Genomic DNA, 20,393 nt, shown 5'->3' with positions numbered 1-20,393 from the left:
ATAAGGTGTGAAATTTTTCGACGGAAAAAAAAAATTTCAAATCGTTCTGGAAAAATTATTTTCGGTTGCGGGCGTCCATTACAATCATTTTTGGTGAATAGACATACCCCCGAAATCCTGCGCATTTTCGAGAAAAAAATTCAGTAAGGCCGGAACTTTGAACGTTAATAACTTTTTAACAAAGCCTCCATCAACAAATTGGTATTCTTGATTTTTGTCTTATTTTAGCCTCTAGAACCCCCCATTAAAATTTTCCCCAGGGGTGGCCGAACACCGTGTATATAAAATCTTTAATTATTAATATTTCGTTTTATAAAAATTTTCTACATGTTTTGTGAATATCAGTATATCTAATACTGATGTACAATATTGTGTAAAATTTATCGACAAGGAAGAAAATCGAAAATACACAATTTATAATCCAGAGAGAGTTATTTACTTCTCTGTACCAAACAAAAGTAAAATTAAGATAAAAGGATCGTTGTATTTGTTATGGCCACGTACGCGTTCGTTTCCATTCTCCAAGCATTTAAAAGCGAGCAACGTCGATTTTCCCCTGAAATACGAAAAAAACCTTGAAAGATGTACGATTCCTAGAGAAGATTCGAAACTCTGTACGCAAAGGGAGCGAGTTTTGTCATTCCATACTACGCTATGCCAGCCGGTGAAACGGGATGGGGTTTATTAATATCTTTCCTGAAATAGGCTCGCGAACGTGGAAGTCACTGGTGGCGGAATAAACTCGCCGGGAATATAATAAAGGTCTTTGGCAAAGTTTATCGTCGCCACCGATCTTGAACGAGGGAAAAAGCCATTGTCCAGTTCTTTGCTATTGCACGTGCCAACGTTGCGCCGGCCATTCTTCTTTCTATCCGTTTGTCGCGTTTCAGTTTATCGGCGTTTGTACAAACTGACACTTAACGCTTTCTCTTCTTTCTCGTTCAGTCTCTTTTATATCTATTCATCTTTGATGTTTCGTCGTTACTAAAGCTTTGTTCGTCAAACTGCGCTGTCTGCTGAACGATCGAGTCGTCGAAATGAAGGAAAAGAAAAACTTGACCAATTTCTCGGTTGCTTTTCGTCGAATCAGAATTTCCTTCATCCAGGCCCGAGATGCACGGTAATTTACATCGAAACGATGCTCGTTGGGACGAATCGCGTGATAGTTACCTGGTTCACAGCAGACGTTCAATCTTTTGTTTGGCAACGTCCCAAAAGGGACTCGCGCGCGCTCGTACGTAACCTTTTAACTGTTGCGTTCGTGCCCCGCAGACTCGATCGTTCTTACCTTTGCATATCGTGCCGGGCGCATTTTTATTGCTTACTTTAATAGCGTTCGTTATCTTTGCTCGCCAGTAGAACATTGTTGGCTGTTCCGTTCGAACCGTCCTTGCCGGCTTTAACGTGGAAACGCCTGTTCCGTGCAACGAACGATCACAATTCGAACCCTTTGCTGTGTTTCAGGAAGCGGAAGCAAGGACAGCAAAAGTGGAAAGGACAACGCGTCGCCGTGCGGTCCCTACGCCGGTGAGTTAATTTTTATTCATCGATTTATTTATCGGACGAGACGAAGACCGTAGAAAAAAGGAAGAGAAATTAATGAGAAAGAAAACGAAAGAGAAAGAACAAAAACGAATTGTAAAAAGCTCGAAAGTTAGTAAGCAGCGTACGTCTCAAAGCCATAATCTAAGGAGGCCCGATTAAATATTAATATAGAATATGTTTGCATATGTTTATCGTTTAAAATTTGAATAGCGAGTCGTCGTGAATTTTCTAAATTAAAAAAATTTAACGTAAACGACAATTTGGTTCGACGAGTCGCGCGTGAATATCGTCGACGTACACCGGGTGTTGAGCAAGTTTTCGTTTCGTTTCGTACTCGGTTCGAACCAACTGTCGCGTGATAGCCTGGAAGGACTCGGTTTCCAGGAGGGAGACACAGCTAATGGATATTTATAAACTTCGGTTGGCCAAGCTGGCGTTAAGAAACGGTCGAAATATTGTCAACGACGACCCACGACCAAGGACCAGAATAAGTTGAATCGCTTCGAACGTATGGTCGGTAGGTTTATGGATGCAACAACGCTAGAAACATATCGCATGACCTTGGCGACGATGATTTTCTCAGTATCCGTTTTAGTCCGATCCTGGCCATTTCCCAGCCAGATGGAACACTTTTTGGAGCAATGCTTCAGATTTTAATAATCTATACATAGTCACAGAAAAATTCGTACCCTTCCTCTTGTTGACTTCGAATGGTCAACTAAGCTTTCAAGACACCATGAATTTTTATTGTGAAAAACGATGTTATCACTGTTTTTTTTTTTATCAGAATCAACAACATACAAAAGAAGTGAAAACGATATAAAGATTGCAAGAATTAAAAAGTACATAAATGTTGTGGGCGTTGACCATGCACAGACATGTATAAAGGAAGTTAGGTTTTAATAGAGGGGGATGATTCATGACGGAGATATTATCCACGTGTTTTAAGGAAAATATAGCGGTAAGCGGACACGAGCTGCTAGGAGATTGAAATAGCAAGGTGCAAGGTATAAAAAGGAAGCAGGGGATTTGGAGTGAAATACAGAAATTGTGTAATCGATGATTAATCATTATAGTTGTCGTAGTTGCTGTTATTGATCGACTGCTACCAAATGTTGGTCCAATGGCGGTTCGTACGGTTACCTGGTCAGTCGTCGGTTCTTAATTACGAACGATCGCTTTACCTTCCAGTCTCTCTGCCAAGTTCTCTGTCTCCGCGACCGAATTTAGTGGACGCGCGTGCACTGCTACGCGTAACATAACTATAGAGTCATAGCGTTCGAAAATACCCGATCCCTCTCCACTGGCGCTAGGGTTTAGTTAGTGTCCGCCTCGCCTTGTGCCTGTATCTAACGGGTCTATTAATATACCCTAATTATTTTTGGAAACTACCGCTTACCGAGACAGCGATGCAGAGATCAAACCCTGTTTACAACGCGAGCGTGTTCCGTCGATCGAGTCGAAACACTTTCCCTCGATAAAATGCTACTACCGAATATTACAATCATTTCACGTAAGTGGATTCAACGTAATTCGTAAACGAGTGGACCTATATCATATTAATGCTACTCTATAAATATTAAAGTAGCCATTTTGTGATTCTGTCGTGATATTCGTTTAAAAATCATTCTTGATAAGTTTTGCTTTTAATCCAGGTAGATAGTGTCATATATTAAAAGTAATATACATTAACGAATACGCATGGCTGCGTCACGTTAATAATAATAGTCCATGAATACCGAAACGGTAATTTCGTGATTTTGCCATAAGATTCGTTTACAAATCATTTTTAACTCGCGAACGGTAATAGCCGACGAGCCATATTTGACGCTCGAGCCGTGCTTTTGCGACCCCCGGTAGTTTCACGTATAATTAAAAATGTTCCGAACAAGGTCGTGTTTGGACTCATTTTTTTGGGAAAAACCTCGCCCAATTTATTGGTAGCATTGTTACGAAGATGCAGTGGAAAATATACAAATTTTAATTTCCATTAGATTAGACTAATTATATACAATGGTATCTGGTTTTTATTTCTTTACCCATATTCAACGTTTAATTTCAACATAACTCCTCTGAAAGTAACTAGAAATTAAGTAGAAAGTTGCACCCTATTATTAAAGATTAAAAGTCGCACGTGATGGATACAAATTCGATAAAATAAATACGTCTGTTGTTTCTGTTATTATCAAATTCGATCGTACGTATCTTATCACTCTCGCCTGGGTCCATCGACCGCTCGAGACCACGGGGTCGTTCACGTCCAATAAATGTAAATAGTGGTGGGGATGATTCCCCGTCGCTCGGATCCTGTGCAAAAATATTCACTTGAAAACGGGCGCTCGAAAACTAGCAGTCGATTCGAAGGTAGAATTTCGACGGTACCGGAAGCATCGAAAGTTCAAGTTCCGGGATAGCCAATAGGAAGCTGCGCGGCAGAGATCAGACACACCCAAGTATCTGCGTCTACTAAACATTGTATAGCCGCACGCTATTGGTATTGATCCGTACGCATCGTTCTCTCGTTCTCACTCGCTTTACATCTCTCCGCGGGTCTGTCTTCCCTCCTTCCTTCCTTCCGTCCGTCCGTCCATCTGTCGTTTCCGCATCCGTTCGTTAGTCTTGGCGAATACCCCGATACGAACTCTGTTACTACAAGGTTCGAACGTTCCTGCATTCCACGGGGAACAGACAAAATCGATCCTGCGAACGATAGACAATAGGACTGGGATCTTTTCCGATCTACATACTGTAATTCCTCGTTTCAAGACCAACAATCGGGACCGCCATATTGCTCTTTAACAAGTTCACTGCCAAATCCAAACCGTATAATATTCTGTAAAAGTAAAACTTTGATTTTAGACTAGTGCAAGCTAACCTAAACTTTGTTTCAGTAGTTATTTTCGTAACATTGTTGACATTCACAAATTCTATTCAAACTTATTTCTTTATTTTTCTAGTATCATAATGGTAAATCCTGTCACCCATACGTGGGCAGACGAGTCTAGAGTCTACGTGACAATTCGTTAAACTAAAATAGAATTAGTTAAAGTAATTTTCAGATACACGTTGAGTGAAGAGTTAAGACTCTTAATTCTTAAATATAGAATGAATTTAGATGCAATAGTTGTTGAGAATGAGGCTTAAGACGCGTAAGGAAGGTTAGGGAAAAATGGCGTCTGGAGAGACGGCGTTGGAGAAAGAAAGTTGGCTGTGTGTACGAACGGTAGACACATAGCGTCGGTACGAGAGCGGACGCTTATCATTTTAGTAAAATAACGAGAATATTGCAACATCGATTAAACATTGAACAAATATCTCTATATATTAATAACAAAAATCTTTTTCTTTTTGTTTCGATCGTAATATACTTAGTTTTAGTTACGTTATTCTTCTTTCTCGCCTTACTTTTTACTGATAGAAACGCCCCTAAAAGAATTGCAATTAGTAGCCGAACACCCTGCGCAGCGTTCCGTGAAAAGCTGTCACGGCTCGTCGCTTTTTCAGAGAAGGTAGTCAAATTTCATCGCAGTTATCTTTCCAGCCGTCCACCTTTGTGTGCAGGGTGAGTCACCTATCCCGACACCCTAAAATTACTCGACAACTGTTTACGCCAACAAAAAATCTTGCGGAAGCCAGCGTAACAATCAGTTTTTTGCTATCTTGCATTTTTATCGGGATACAAAAGATCAAAACATATTCGATTCTTTATCAAATGATCTATATGTCATACAGATACCTAACAAACAAAATGTATCTACGCAACGATAGTATTATTCCGATTAATCGCCATTTTTTCCAATACCTGTCCATTTATTTTCGTACTCGATAAAATACAATACGACATGGTACAAAGGGGGATATTTTCCCGATTGATTGGCAATGTGTCGAGGTGTGGGAGTCAGGCGACATCGTCTTGCGTAAGACTCGGGGTCAATAACGATGGACAGTGCGAGGCCAGCGAGGTACAGTTAACGCGGGAGGGTGGAAAAAAAAATTACGTGACAACTTCGCGGGGGGAAAGCTCGCGACAATTTCTCCGTGGAATACTGTACCCTTGGTGTCTTGGATTGGCGCGAGTGTAGGTGCCGGTGAACGATGTGCGTGTTCAGCAACAGTTAGAAGCGATGCACGATCGTCACGATCGCCTTGGCATACTGTCGCCATGTCAGGGCCGAGTCACGGCCAAGCGGCGTCTAGCGTGAATAGTCGAGCAACGTGGACCGTTCTCCGAAAGAATCCCTTGACCGTGTTTCGATCGTACAGCCCATGCACGATGGAGCTCTGCTGGAAGCTGACTGTTTTCCTCGCGAAAAAGATCTCAAATCGTGCATGATCGAGGCAGTAGCGCAGTTAAAGGACTGGATCTTAACCCTTTACACTCCTATGTCGAGTGTGATTCGACATCAATTTTGATCTCGGGAGCACCTTCGTCAAGTCACACTCGACATTTTTTCAAGCCCAAACCAAAGAGATATCGTACACTTGAAAATTACAAAATACGACAACAGTGTAAATAAAACAGGTATTTTAACAGGTAAATTTCAAATAAAACGCTTAAAGGCGTTGGGAGCTGCTGGTAACAAAATTGAAATATAATTCGGAGTGCAAAGGGTTAACCTATTTCTTCCATGAGCCACAATGTTCCTCGAAATAAGCAGCTAGTATCAAGCTTCATTAAATAGAAGGAAAGGAAAAAAATGTTCAACTTACGAATCACGTCTGAGGTGCATTTTAAGAGTCATTACTTAAGAAAGCTACTTAAGTGTCGAGCATCTTTACTTGAAGTATATACAATTGCAAGGACGTTTTCTCTTTGATTTTCCTTTTTTTTTGGTTCTCTTTCATTAGGCAACTCTAAGACAGCTCAGGTCGGTTGATCAAGTGGCGTTTCTTTGCTGGTTGTAGGAAAACGAGAAAGATAGTAGGAACACAAACGAAGAATACGAGTAGACCATACAATGGACTTTCGAGACCCAATTTGACTGCAATACCAACCTGAAAATTCGTAGGTGATTTTGGCGTTCTTGCACATGAGTTCTGGCGCTTCGTATAAATTCGGGGATTCGAGGAAGAAGTAGTCGATTCTAATAGTCTTCTGCAATAATCAATGTATTCCATTGAAATTCAGTTGTGAAGTAGAGTTCATGGATACCTTCAAAAAAGTATTAGACAACATTTCCATACAGCGTCAAACAAATTGATTAAAAATCAAATCTTTAATGCTGAAATTTTTCGGCGAAAAAAAAAGATTTCAAATCGTTCTGGAAAAATTATTTTCAGTCGCGGGGGCCAATTTCAATCATTTTTGGTCAATAGACACATCCCCGAAATCCTACACATTTTCGAGAAAAAAAAGTCCTTACTGAAAGTATAATGTGAGGCCAGAAATGTTCTTTAAAACATCATAACTTCTGAACGGATTGAAGGATTTTCATTTTTCAAACGACAAACAACGCGTATTTTAGTGGAGAATATGTAGAAAATCTAACAATATTGAAAAAATTGTTCCTTGACCCCGTAAAGTGAGAAAAATCCCATAAAAATGGCCCAATTTTCTAACAGCCATAACTCCTACAATAGTGAATGTATTTCAATGAAACTTATTTCTGATGTAGAGCTCATGGGTACCTATATAAAAGTATTATACAACTTTTCCGTAGAGCGTCAAACAAAATTACTAAAAATCAAAAACGACTTTCTAAGAAAAATCGACAGATGGTAAGTGCCTAAATTTTTCAGCGAAAAAAAAAAATTTCAAATCGTTCTGGAAAAATTATTTTCGGTTTCGAGGGTCAATTATAATCATTTTTGGTGAATAGACATACCTTCGAAATTCTACGCACTTTCGAGAAAAAAATTCCTTACTGAAAATTTCATGCGTAAATGGAAAGAATCGTATCTCCTGAACGGATTGGAGGATTTTAATGTTTCAAAATGGAAGCATCACGTATGTACAGCTTTCATTCTATTAAAAAAAGAATAGAATTTGTGTAATTTCATTTTCTGTCTCACTTCCTCTTGTGTTCATTTCTGTAACCTGTTAGTAATATCGCGAGTGACACGAAAATGATATTGGGACTCTAAAAAATACATTGGATGTAAGGTTTACTCGTACACCTCGTCTATGGTAGGAGGGTAGAAAAGGAAAGGGCCTGCTAGTGGACTCATCAGTAAGGCTTTCTTATCATACATCTCAAATCTCCAGAATGGGTTAAACCTAGCGCATACAGAGTCTCGAGTACCCTAAGATACTTTGAGTCAACAGTTCTTAAAGCCAGGAGACTTTGGGACCTTTCGCGTAATATGATAATACTGTTTGAAATCGATCAAAAAAATCAAAAGGTTTTGTATGTATTTTGATCGACGCTGACGATGCAAATCTTTGCTGTTGCGTTCGTGGATCCCTGTACGGACCTCCCTTCTTTAGAAAAACGTTCGCGTGAAAGACAGCAGATGAAACGTGCGGATAGACCTCCTGTAACGCGAGCCTCGATCGCTCGATTGGTCGTTTTTTTCGCTGATCGCATGCACGGCGCCTAGGAGCACTCGAAGGGTTACGCTGGTCGTCTTCGACGTGTAAAAGAGTCCATCGAACGATCCCGAACCGGGCGGAAGGTAATTTCATCGAATCGGGCATGGATCGCGACGCCGTCGATCGTGGCACCGACGTCCGTCGATTCGAAGTGGCCGGAAAGACCGTCGATTATTATGCAGGCAGCAGACAATTGCCAACGCTTCCCCTATTAACATATAGCGAGAGTAAAAACGTGGCTGAAATACGTGACAGCCCTTGGCGTAGCTCCGATGGTTTAATGACTGAGATGACTGTAGTTTAAACGGGTATTCGCATTCGGACAGTCGAGAAGATCGATTCATCTTTTTTCTCGCGTTTCCTTAAATCTTAGTACATCGAGAATACGTTCCTCAGACATCGTCAGAAACATGGTCGAGAATCTAGGGTTAATTCTTTTTTTCTTTATATCATTGACTAATTCGTTACCAAATTTGTTATATTTTATTTCTTTTTTCTCGCGTTTCCTTAAATCTTGGTACATCGAGAATACGTTCCTCAGACACAATTGGAAACACGGTCGAGAATCTAGGGTTAATTCTTTTTTTCTTTATATCATTGACTAATTCGTTACCAAATTTGTAATATTTTATATCCAAGTATTTTTGGTATTACCATCTTTGCAATTTGTGAAGTATTGCTACTATGTATCGAAACAAAGCTATTGTCGCGGGGCATACGTCGAGTTCTGTGTTTCCAAACATACGTGACGTTCATATTAATTGATATTAGAAGCCCGGCAAAGTGCCGTGCATCCAAGTGGCCGAATATTAAAGCAATGACAAAATTAGACGTCGCGTCGTTTGAGATTTATTTTACGGGAAACATTGCAAATTGAGCAAATAAGCTTTACGTTCATATTAACCAGACTCGTTGATTTAACGTGGCGTAGAATTTAATTACTTTATTCTTTGTCACAGATAAAATTATACATCAGCAAAATGGATATGAATGAATTATACATCTAGAACTGAAACTGTTGTAAATTAAATAAATAAGTTTTACGTTTATATTAACTAGACTCGTTGATTAATTAGTTTACTCCTTGTCACAGACAAAATTATTAATCAACAAAGTGAAAAACAGTTTCAAGAACTGAAACTGATATTATAGCTATTTTCAACCCCTGATGTTGAGGCACGCAATGAACATTTTGAAAATTTTCTTTAGTCATCCATAACTCGAAAAGTAAGGCGTATACGACACTTTTTTATTATTTTAGTCCACAGATTTAACTTCTTAAGTATTTACATTCCTCAAACAAAGAAAAAAGAAGTGCAAAGTAGTAACATTAAAGTAACAACAGCCTCGTCACAGAGTTACGGTAATAAAAGTTTTCAAATGCAAATAACACGAAAAATTTTGAATATCTACCCCCAGTGTGTGATTTATAAAGAGGAGGAAGCCCTGCTATGTGTCCTGAAAGTTCAATCGAAATCGAAGACTCGAAATTGATGGCTTTCATATGGGCCTTACCCGTACTTGCTTGGGCCCCCAAAAGCCATAAAAATGCAAACTTCTCTATGGTTTGCCATCTACCAAATCTTCCGTAACTTTGTAATTTTTGCAAATTTTACTTTAACCTAAATTTTACCTAACCCAGACCTCTACTTGCTTGGGCCCCCAAAAGCCATAAAAATGCAAACTTCTCTATGGTTTGACATCTACCAAATCTTCCGTAACTTTGTAATTTTCGCAAATTTCACTTGAATATTTTCACCCCTTCCTGTGCTTTAACGAGTCTGACTCGTGATGAAGATTTTGGCCCAACCATGAATATCACGAATTAGACTTGCGAACAGAAAGTCGGCCCAAATGTAAACATCAGGAGCCAGGCTCGCGGACAGCAAATCACGATCGTGATTGAGTTTTAGTTCCTATCAGTACGCCACAAGAGTCGGTCACGATTCTTATAATCTCTGTTGCAAAGCAGTTTAGTATCAATTGTGGGAGGAATTAGGTTGACTAATGAATGAGCCCCTTTCTTATTTAACAATATAACGTATATATTTTAATACAATTCTCACCACGTGCGCATCACGCTCTCTTCCATACAAGGGACTTCACCCGTCGTCCCTCTCGCGCACCAGCGCTGCCAACACCCATTCTCCTTCATACCACACTCACTCACCAGGCATACCACTCAATAAAAATAACTCCACATCAATTTGGTCTGTTTACCGCGCGTTGACGCCTATAGTTTGGGCCCGGATTTCGTCGAGGTAAATGTCACGTGAAGGGGTTAAGGGGCCATTCTGAAAACCCTCAAGCATTGAAAATAGATACAAATTTCAATTTTTCAATCCGTCAAAGTGGTCTGCCCCCGTTAAAAAGAATTTGGTGACTTTTATCGGTTTCAGCGGCCGAATGCGGGGACGCGCCGAAGAAGAAAGGATTCTTCAAGGGTTTCTGGAAGAGGTCGCGCCATTACTCGCTGGAAAACCAATAGCCCAGGTGTGGCAGGGTGATGCGCCACCAACGACAGAGACACGCGCCGAGGCAACAGCACCCTTGTCGGCAGCAACGCATCGCTACGAGCGCTCTGGCGGACAGCACTTTCTGCTGCATCGTCCAGTAAAGCCCCAGGTGTGTCAGGTTCGTGACGGAACCGGGAACAACCAGCAGACGGCAGGGCAAACAACGTTCGCTCGCGTTCCTTCGTCCAATCTCGTCGACCTTTTTAGTCCGCCAGATCGGCGACCACGACGGGGACAACGACGACGACGACGACCCCCGAGTCCAAGCAACAAGTACGACAGAGCCCGTGGGGTAAATCATATTTTTGCCTATTTTACGTTTCACTTCGTTTCTCCTTTTTCTTCGTTCACGTTTCTTTGATCACCCCCCTCCTCCTGGTTTTCGCTTGATTTCGCGGCGAGCCGTGTTCACTGCTCGGCGAATGCTCGGTGAGCACGCGTCGAGACTTTCGGTACGTTTTTCTTTTCCCTCGGCTCGAGGCTCGATCGGGTCTCGATTACAACGGAGCTTTTGCATTCCCGAGAGTCACCGGTCAGGTTCGTAACTAATCTCATCGGAACGTGGAAGGTTCGATCAGTCGATTGGAACGGGCGGCTACTCGATTTAGCAAACGCCCGAAACAAGGAAGAAAGAAAAGAGAAAAAAAAAATGAATAGAAAATGCAATAATCGGCTTTCTTGACGGCGGTCGCGGCCGGGTCGATCGATCGATCGATTCCCGACCGACCGGCGCGATCGCGAGCACCGAGCTCTAAGTGTTTCCTTTCGTATTAATTTTTGTATTTAACGCGTCGACGAAATACGTTCTAGAGAGTGAGTAATAAAATATAAAATATCCTGTATTCAAAGTATTGGAATATTTCATATACACTTGCGTTAGGCGGCGTGTGACGACACCAGCAACGGGGGTGAAAGGGCGTAGGAAACACGTAGAAAATGCGCGCGCGAGTGCAATCGCGACGAACAAAAACAAAAAAAAAAAAAAAAAAAATTACAGTGATACCGCACGACGCATTATTATCGATAGAATTGTAATTTCCCGGATACGTTAACGCGTTACTGTATTCATATTATTTTCATTACGCCAGCGCTGTTATTGTTGTTGTTACTATTATAATTATTATTATTGCTATTATTATTACCGATAGTAATATTATTCTTCGTATTATTATTACTATTATTATCATCATCGCGACTATTAGGTTGTGCAATGAGTCTCGTTACTGGTGATGTTTTATGTAATTATTTCTTTTAAAATTTTACAACGAACGAAGTAAATAAAAAATCGGATAGTCGAAGATCAGGTAGTGAAACGTCCCGACCAAATTGCAATAATTTTTGTCGCACCGTTCGAGACACGATCGTGGTGGAAAAGAACATTTTTTGGGAACACGTTTCTTCGGTATGGCCGATTATGAACGGACTTATTGCACAACCTAATGCATGTTACTAGCACCAGTGCCGCTATTACGGAGAATATTATTTTTCTTACAACCTCTATCGCTATTATCACTATCTCTACTGTCGTCATCATCATTATTATTATTTATTATTATTTATTATCATCATCATCAGTACCGTTGTTGTTGTTATTACGATCATTATTATCATCATTATCGATACCGTGGTACTACTACCAGAAGCATTATATACGTACGCAGAGACGCAGTTACACGCCAATACGTGCGCACGAATAACGAATTATCATTACGAAACGATAACAACTATTATTACGAATTAACGAATGAATTAATTACTATTATTGGTAATCGGTATTATTATTAATAATATATATAGACAACTGAGATCATATAGCTAATAATATAACGAATGGTGGCGATAATAACGGTAAACTACAAAGTTATATTTAGAATAATTTTTGGATTCGACGTAGCACGTTCTCCTCGGATTTTTGACAAAGTCGATCGTACGGAGAGTCGCTTGAATGCCAAAGACTGTCTCGCGGCGTGTCGAGCTCGACCTGTACAGAAATATATTTATCGTTTCTTGCTGTTCGTTAGATAGATCGACCGATCTATAATTGCGATATTCTACGGTCCATCGGACCAGCACGTACTCGTGCACGTTTAGCGACGAGTCGGACAAACGTTTCTCGTTTCCCCCCTCCCCCCCTTTTTCACAATTTTTCTACCGCGAATCGATCGACAACGCGCACGAGCGACTTCGGTCCCGTTCGTTCGATTCTTTCCATTCACTTTCTCCGTTCGCGTCCGACGGGGAACAGTATTCCCCGCTTAAGTGCAACGATATTGGTCCCGGTCACACGCACGAAGTAGGAGGATCTTTTGTGTTTTGGACCAAGAATAAATAACAGAGAATACGAGATAACAAAATAAATCAGTCATCGATGAAAATTAAAATTTACATATTTTTTTACTACCTCTTGATATCTTCCGGGCTAAACTGTGTCTAAAAGCGACTACTACGTATAATATATAGTCGATAGATACAAAAATAAATGAGTTGCGTTAAATATAAAATGAAAACCGCACGGAACGTATGGACCAACCTGATACACAAACGAGGGGAGAATTTGTTGCATAGAAGCTGGGAATACAGGTGTAGTTTACGCGTTTAGAAGTCGACGGGAAACTCTCGACGGTAGACGGATGAAAATAAGAACGAGGAACGTCGGTCGATCGCGAAGACAGTTTCGTGTAAACGCGATCGTTGCTTTATTCCATTGCGATTTTCTTATGGTGTAGCGCGCGTTATGGTCTTGCTACAGCGTGTGTACAGTGAGTCCTGTAAATAACGATTGCGTGGTGATACGTAAAAGAAACGCGAAAAGGATAGACGAGTTGTTCCGCGATCATCGTTCGTTTCGAAGATGGCATCGGGACGGCGAGAATGGGCATTCGAGAGAGAGTAATGGCGGCCAACGCGCCGCGCAACGAGAGCTACGGAGCCACGAGAATTTGGTCCGCTTTGTCGTACATCCGTTGGTACGCGACACCTACCTGATAAGACTCTTAGTTAAAGGTAGTTTAATAAACATTAATGCTACTAAAATTTAATGCCAATTAAACGAACGTTCGTAAAGCAACATTCGCCGAAGGTGGTATCTCATTTTTACGCGCAACACCTAAACACGCACCCAATCGCGAACAGTCTTCCCGAATTTCTTTCTTTCTCGTGGTCGAGTTCGTCGGGAAACAGACACCGCGGATCGTCGTGCAGTAATGATTCCGGGGGGGATATAACCCCCCCCTTGTAGCCCAACGAAGCGTGAAAGACGACATTTAAAAAACGATACGAGCTGTGGAGTGCCGGTGACGATTCGTACGGAAAGACAATGACTTCTTTTTTTTTTCTCTCGTTCGTTCCTCGCTGGTCCTTTTCTTCGGTTGTCGGCCAGGAGCGTCGACGATACACCGCTGCGTGCAAATGTCCGTCGGTGTCGAATTTCACCTACAGCTGTACGAAAGACGATGCCTCGTCTCGAGAATCATTACTGTGCTTCTTCCCGGCGTCTCTCGTTTTTTTTGGGGAAGCGAAACGACGAGCCGTGGGTTTCGTTCGACGTCGGATAGTGCGATCCGTCGCCCGACAGGTGGCGCTCGAGGAACGGACAGGGGAATGGGGAAGTTGGTCGGAACGTTTCGAAAGGACGACGACGCAAGCAGGACATTAACGATGCGATTAATACGTAACGAGTTCGGAGATCGTAGATAAGTAGAAGCTAAGCACCAAACCGTACGCCTTACACAGAAGAATTCACGGTTTGAGGATGGCCGAAGAGGAGCTTTTCTTCGAGAAGATTGAAACGGAACGGGGATTCATATACGTATAAACACGTGTCTTCTAAAAAGTAATACGGTGAAGGTGACTCCAAATGACGAGTGCACGATCGAGAGTGCGACAACGGAGCGGGATGAAGTGAATGATCGAGTGAAAGAGAGAAAGAGAGAGAGAAAGAGAGAGAGAGAGATATGCCTTTTCAGAGAAGAGAACGTTTCAACCGTCGGGGAAAGAATGTCGACAATCAACGGATGAAGTTACGCTCGATTCGTCAACGTCTCGACGTCGATCGAGATAGTCGAAACGAAACGCACAGATTGTTGTTTCAGATTTGTCGCCATGTAATTTATTTTTTTAATCCTAGTCGTTCCCTGCGCGTTACAGGCTCGTGGCACAAAACGGTTTGGAGGCATTTTCACGCGACGCGCTTCAATTATCCACCAGCAGTCTGCTTAAAAGAGTACGATGTAACGTTTTTATTTTTATCTTTTTTCTTTTTAAACAAAAAAAAAAAAATTACAAAAAAGAGAGAAAAGAAGCGGAAGGATCGAGACGATTTTATTGCACGTGTTCTCAAAACCTCACTTAGGGCTAGTTTACAATATCTGGCGCCATTACGACACATTTCCTCTTCTTTTTTTTTCGAATAACTTGTTACAAAAATATTTTACGTACGACTTACTCGTTCTATAAATCTAGTTATCATTTACAATATTTACCTGCAAGGGTTACATTGACAATAACTAATATTATCAACCTTCTTTCTTTCGATGCTCCAACCTATTTGGAGCTTCAGCTTCTCTAACTGCTCTCGTTAGATTAGATTTTCTAATGTTAGGAGACTGACTATTGTTATTTCAGTTTAAGCTCTTTGTTACCTTTCATTTAAGTCTGACTGTTGGGAATACGGTACTTCAGCCATGCTGTTAGAATTATTGTTATTATTATGGTCATCACTATATGAACTATATATGAGCAAGGTTCTTGATTTTTCTTCTCAATAACACCTTTGTATAGACACCTGAAGGTTGCTTTTCCATCTCCTGTTTCTAGTTTAGCTTTGCTTACCCCTCTAATTATGTTGTTGATTTAAACTAATAATTTCCACGCACTAGGTGAATTTAAATTTTCTTCAGGAGTTGTTCTATATTCCAGCAAGGCAATTTATTTTTTACAGTTTGTACCATTCTTTCCATCGAGTAATTGCTTCTCAGATTATACAAACTAGTATGATCGATGACCCAACCCTTTAGTGGACCCTCCACTAAGATTAGCTCCAAGGGAATTTATTATTTACTAATGCTATTTCAATGAACCCTAAACAGTAGTCTACTCTCGTTTGCAGTGTTTGTAACCACGGTATATCATGCAACAACAAAGGCTGTTTTCGATTCATATTAGGGTATTTGTGCAAGTTTCACATTGTTCTATTTTATTTTTAACACTTTGACTGCCACGTCATATATGGGTGACAGAGAACTTTTAACAGTGGAACTAAAACAATGAATTCTCAAGTTGAAATGTTAAAAAAAATCAATTTTAGTAGGCTTCGTAAATTTTAATGAGGTTAGAAAAGTAAAATCAGAGTTTTGGTCTCGCAAACAATTTTAGGATTTTAGACTGGCAGTCAACGGGTTAATGTCAAAATTAGGCCAGTATAGAGCACTCCTGGAATCCTTTGCAGGGACTGTTTCATCTACAACAGGATGTTAAATCCCCCCTCTTTTCATTTTATGGACATCGACCGTGATGTATCGCCTATTGGGGCTTGTTCGAAGCTAGCTAGATGTTATTTTATCGCCTATGCCTTGGATCACACCAAGGATCATCAGTCCATAAATTGTCGAGATCCAAACTCGGGCAAGTTTCTGACTCAGGCCTCGAAGTTGTTCCCCGATCCACCTTTTGCACATCCTGTCGAAGGTTTTCCTCCAACGGAGCTCCTTCAATTGTGTTTTGGGAGTGGTTTTCGTAGACTTCGTCCCGGTGAATGCTAGGATATCAGCTAAAATGCAAGACTCGAACGTCCACACCATTTTCTCTTCTTGTTCCTCGGACACTTTGACGATCGTGATTTTCTTATTTTAGACTCTACGTTTCAGTTGACTTTTAACACCGCGTTATGTTAAGAGCGGAAGAATCGAGACGATAGCTTTTATTGCACGTGCTCTTAACCGATTTGCTGCTCGCTTAGGGCTAGTTTGCACGCGACGCCTTGAGCCTAGAACCGATCGCAAGAAGATGAACGACGCGTGGACGAAAGTGAACCGGAGAAGAGGAGTCATAGACGGGAGATTCGATCGAAACTTCGCATAGTTTAACGATTTTACGGGTAGAATCGAGAGCGTGAGGGTAAAGCTTACCTCTTCAGGGATACCGGCACACATGTGTACATTTAGTTCGTAAGTTATTTTAAATATTGTAACATGGAAATAACCATCTAGTATTGTGAATAAATATTCGTAATTAAATTTCCCCCAATGATATAACACGGACACGTCGTTGCAATATTTATACGGTTCGTTACGGGTGCGATATTGGTTTCGGTTTCTTTTTCTCTCACTTCCGGGCGTAACACGATTCGTCCCTGAAGGGGGCGGATGGCGATCGACGAGTCGATTCGAGCAACGGGAAAGGTTTAGTACAAAATTGATAGCTTTACCGCTTGAAAGAAGAAGGAACGGGAGAAAACGATCAACTTTTGTAAGACTGTATCGCGTTTCGATCGATGAGAGCGGCCAAAAGAGTCAGACGAATAAAATCGACATTACACCGATCGATTCGTAATCCGAAACTACATCGAAATTCTGTCGATAGAGTTAAACGTTTGGATATGTGCCATTTCGTTCGTTGGAACCCTCTTTTTGGTGTTTCGTTTCTCGCGCGATTCGCGACTTCCGGTCCGGCGTCGGGCAGATTTCATTCCCGAACGACGAATAAAAATTTTCGAATCGTTAAAAATATTCTGGCAAATTATTCGATCGATATATTTTAAATATAGTTTGACTCGTTGTAGTTCGATACAAGTGGGACGATAGAGTTCCAAACTCAACCATCGAGACTTTAATATTTTTATTTCTATTTTTTAGGGGCGAGATTCTCCGATCCTCGAATTTTCTTCGCGATTTTTTGTTAGATCTTTGTAATCTAAACTCCGCCACTGACCACCATAAATAGAACGAATAAAACGTTTGTATTCGTTATTCGCGAATAAAATTTGCTCGATTCTGGTTCTGGTCGAACGCGGGATGGTCTCAAGAATCGGTGAATTTGTTTCGTGCGAACCGAGAACGATTAGAATGGCGGACGTAAGATACGTTGATCGATAGAAAATACCAGAAATGAACGTTTCGTTCGCGACCTTTTGAGATAACACTTTTTAGAATGGAATCGATCTGCGAGTAAGCGAGAGCGATTTTTATGTAAATCTTCTCCGTAATTTTGTAAAAAGTTTTATTTGACGTTTTAATCTACCAATAAATTAAATAAAAGTTTATAAAATAAAGTAGACGGCACTAATATATTTGTATGTGTGTTGGACAACTGTAATACTTGTCCATGTTTTCTCGCGCGTAGGAAGGAACATACAACGTGTATATCAGGTAAGTGCAAAATTATAATAAATTTATTAGAAATCTTAGAGGATTATTTTTGATAAAAACTCGTAGGGCAGGTATTAAGTTTTGTCTTCCAAATTTGTTTTACATTTTTTAAGAATTTTATTATACTTACAGATATTGTATGTAAAACTTAACTACTGCAGTAACATTTTCGTATCGTTTTCAAATTTCTCACCTTTTACGATTATTCGATCGACCTAAATAAATGGATATTTAACAATTTTCGTGATGTTTGAATAGTAAAATCAATAGTTTACAAGATACTTGGAAACAAACTCGTAAAACTTTACCTAGTTTTCAAGATGGCGGCGATCCCTCGATGTTTCGTTCCGCAGGACTCTTTATACAGAGTATCCCAGTAATCGTTGTACAACTGTAAAGCAAGTGAATTTTCATGCAAAAACAAATCGAATATGTGTAGAAAAACTTTTTTGTAATTCCTTCCATTATCGAGGGAAATAACTTTGAAAATCTGCAGGATGTGGCGCGCGTGACTAATTGTGTTTCACAGCCACGGCTCTGTACGTTGGAACGTGACAATATTTCGAGTAATTTAATAAAATTATACTTGGAAAGTGTCGTATGTAATCTTCAGCGTAATTTTTTAATGGTTCTAGCGTTAAAAACTATCTTTTTTTTTTATTAGCCATTTTTCCGGAAATTAAAAAAAGTCACAGAAAATTGGCCTCCTTACCTGAAGTACGCTCGTTAATGCGACATTTCGAACATCCCCCACGTTGCACTTGTATGATCGCAAAAGTTGAACGAGTACCGCGCGTTTAATCGCGCCTGCGAACGGAAGAAGCGTTGCGTTTATCGAAAGCTCGGCACGACCGCGACATCCGGTGGTAAAGCAAGGAATTTCGCTACAATCTCTATCTACGCGCGCGGCTCTAGAGCGCGCCAATTCGAATGAAAACAAAAAAACGACTTATTTGCACCGCTTTATACAAATTTATTATTCTCTTAAACATTAATTGTTGTTACGGTTACGAAACTTGTTGTCGACGTATGCAAAAGAAACCTCGAGAAGAAGGTGTTTTATATCGGTTTTACAATGTTATATCTAATATTTCAACCGACACAAGTGTACTCTCCTCATTCTCTCGCACTCTCTCGTTCTCTCTTGCGCCTTCAATTTTCCCCCTTTCGCCTTCCATCTTCCCGGGAGCATCCCCGTTGACCCCCTTCTTCGCGTCTCAGAGGCAGTAGTTCTCGCGCGTTATATGAACTGTGTCGTGTCTCGTATCCGTTCTATTGCTTGCTTCCACTTTTCGTTTTCGTTTCCCGTTCGCGTCCAACTCTCGTTTATTCCCGTGTTTCGCCGTCTGGTTTACGCGGTCGATTCCGCGAGAAAACTGCAATCCGTCGAACGGAACACGATGGGTGGATTAATATATATATGTATATATATATATACGAATACGTTCACCGAAAGGAATCCAAGAAAAACCTAAAAAAGCGAGACCGATGCGAATAGTTTGGACGACGCCTGGGGGGTTACCTTTGATTATAATTATTATTTCAATGTTTATTCCTTTCTTTGTTATCAATAAAAATCGTTACATAGTAGTTTGGGTTGCTGCTTGACGCCAGACGAATCGACAAGCAACCAATTATAGTAATAGTAGTAGCAGTAGTATTATAGTAATAATAAGTGGTAGCGGTATCGTGTCGTGTCGTGTGTATGGGTGTGCGACTATCGAAGTGTGTGTCCTCTCGGTTTGTAACGTGTTAAACGAGGCTCTGCGCAAGTCGAACGAGAAACGTCCACGCGGCCGGCGAACGATTACCCCCCCGTTTGTTGTTGCTTCCCTCGAAAATATTTTCGTTTCCCTCGTTCCGAGACGGCGTGACTCGATACGCGTTCACGTTTCGCTTACCGGCAACAACAGAAATTCTTTCGTCGAGCGAACGAGAACCAGGTAAATTAGAATCGGTAATAAAAAACGGCCAAATCGCGCGTGAATTTGAAAGAGGTTTTTCGTGGCCGAATCGAACGGATTTCCATACGTACCAAGAGAGAGAGAGAATCGTCGCCACCGTGCGGGAACACACACGCCTCGTCTATTCGACTTTCGCAATTCCGTGTGGATGTGTTGTCTTTGTATATGCGTGTCGCGCGCGCTCGCGTATACCATTCTGACGTTACGCCTTTCGCGACCCCTCTCATCCCTCTTATCACGCCCCTCCCGTTTTCGTATTTTTTTTTTTCTTTTTTTTTTCTTTTCTCTGTTTCTCCCTCTTATCGATAAAAGTCTCAGCAATTATGACACATCGTTCGTCGTTTTTATTCCTCTTACACATAGCAATAATAAAGACAGTAAATAGCTAAAAGGACTGTATCGATTTTCGGGGGGAGGGGAGGCGGCCAAAGGACTGCGGCCAATCCGTCCCGTTTCACCCGCTGCCGCACGC

General features: G+C 40.9%; 1 protein-coding gene across 2 annotated transcripts in view; it reads left to right on the top strand.

Moving 5' to 3' along the window:
• The window catches only part of LOC122401966, a 114,990-nt gene that overhangs the window by 86,092 nt on the left and 8,505 nt on the right, over positions 1-20,393 (top strand). The window contains exons 12-13 of one of the 2 annotated variants that reach the window (XR_006259485.1): positions 1,465-1,527; positions 10,477-10,885. Coding sequence is in view for 1 of the 2 variants with exons in the window: in XM_043404433.1 (XP_043260368.1) it covers positions 1,465-1,527; positions 10,477-10,565 (152 nt within the window). In the remaining variant the exon portion in view is untranslated. Of the gene's footprint in view, positions 1-1,464; positions 1,528-10,476; positions 17,783-20,393 lie in introns of those variants that run through there. The other variant, XM_043404433.1, reaches the window with a different exon arrangement.

Source organism: Colletes gigas, unplaced genomic scaffold (assembly GCF_013123115.1).
Source record: "Colletes gigas isolate AHSC1104 unplaced genomic scaffold, ASM1312311v1 Colletes_gigas_Sc00030, whole genome shotgun sequence".
Lineage (NCBI taxonomy): Eukaryota > Metazoa > Arthropoda > Insecta > Hymenoptera > Colletidae > Colletes > Colletes gigas.
The sequence above is the reverse complement of the archived record's forward strand: the minus strand, read 5'-3'. Positions and strand labels throughout refer to the sequence as shown.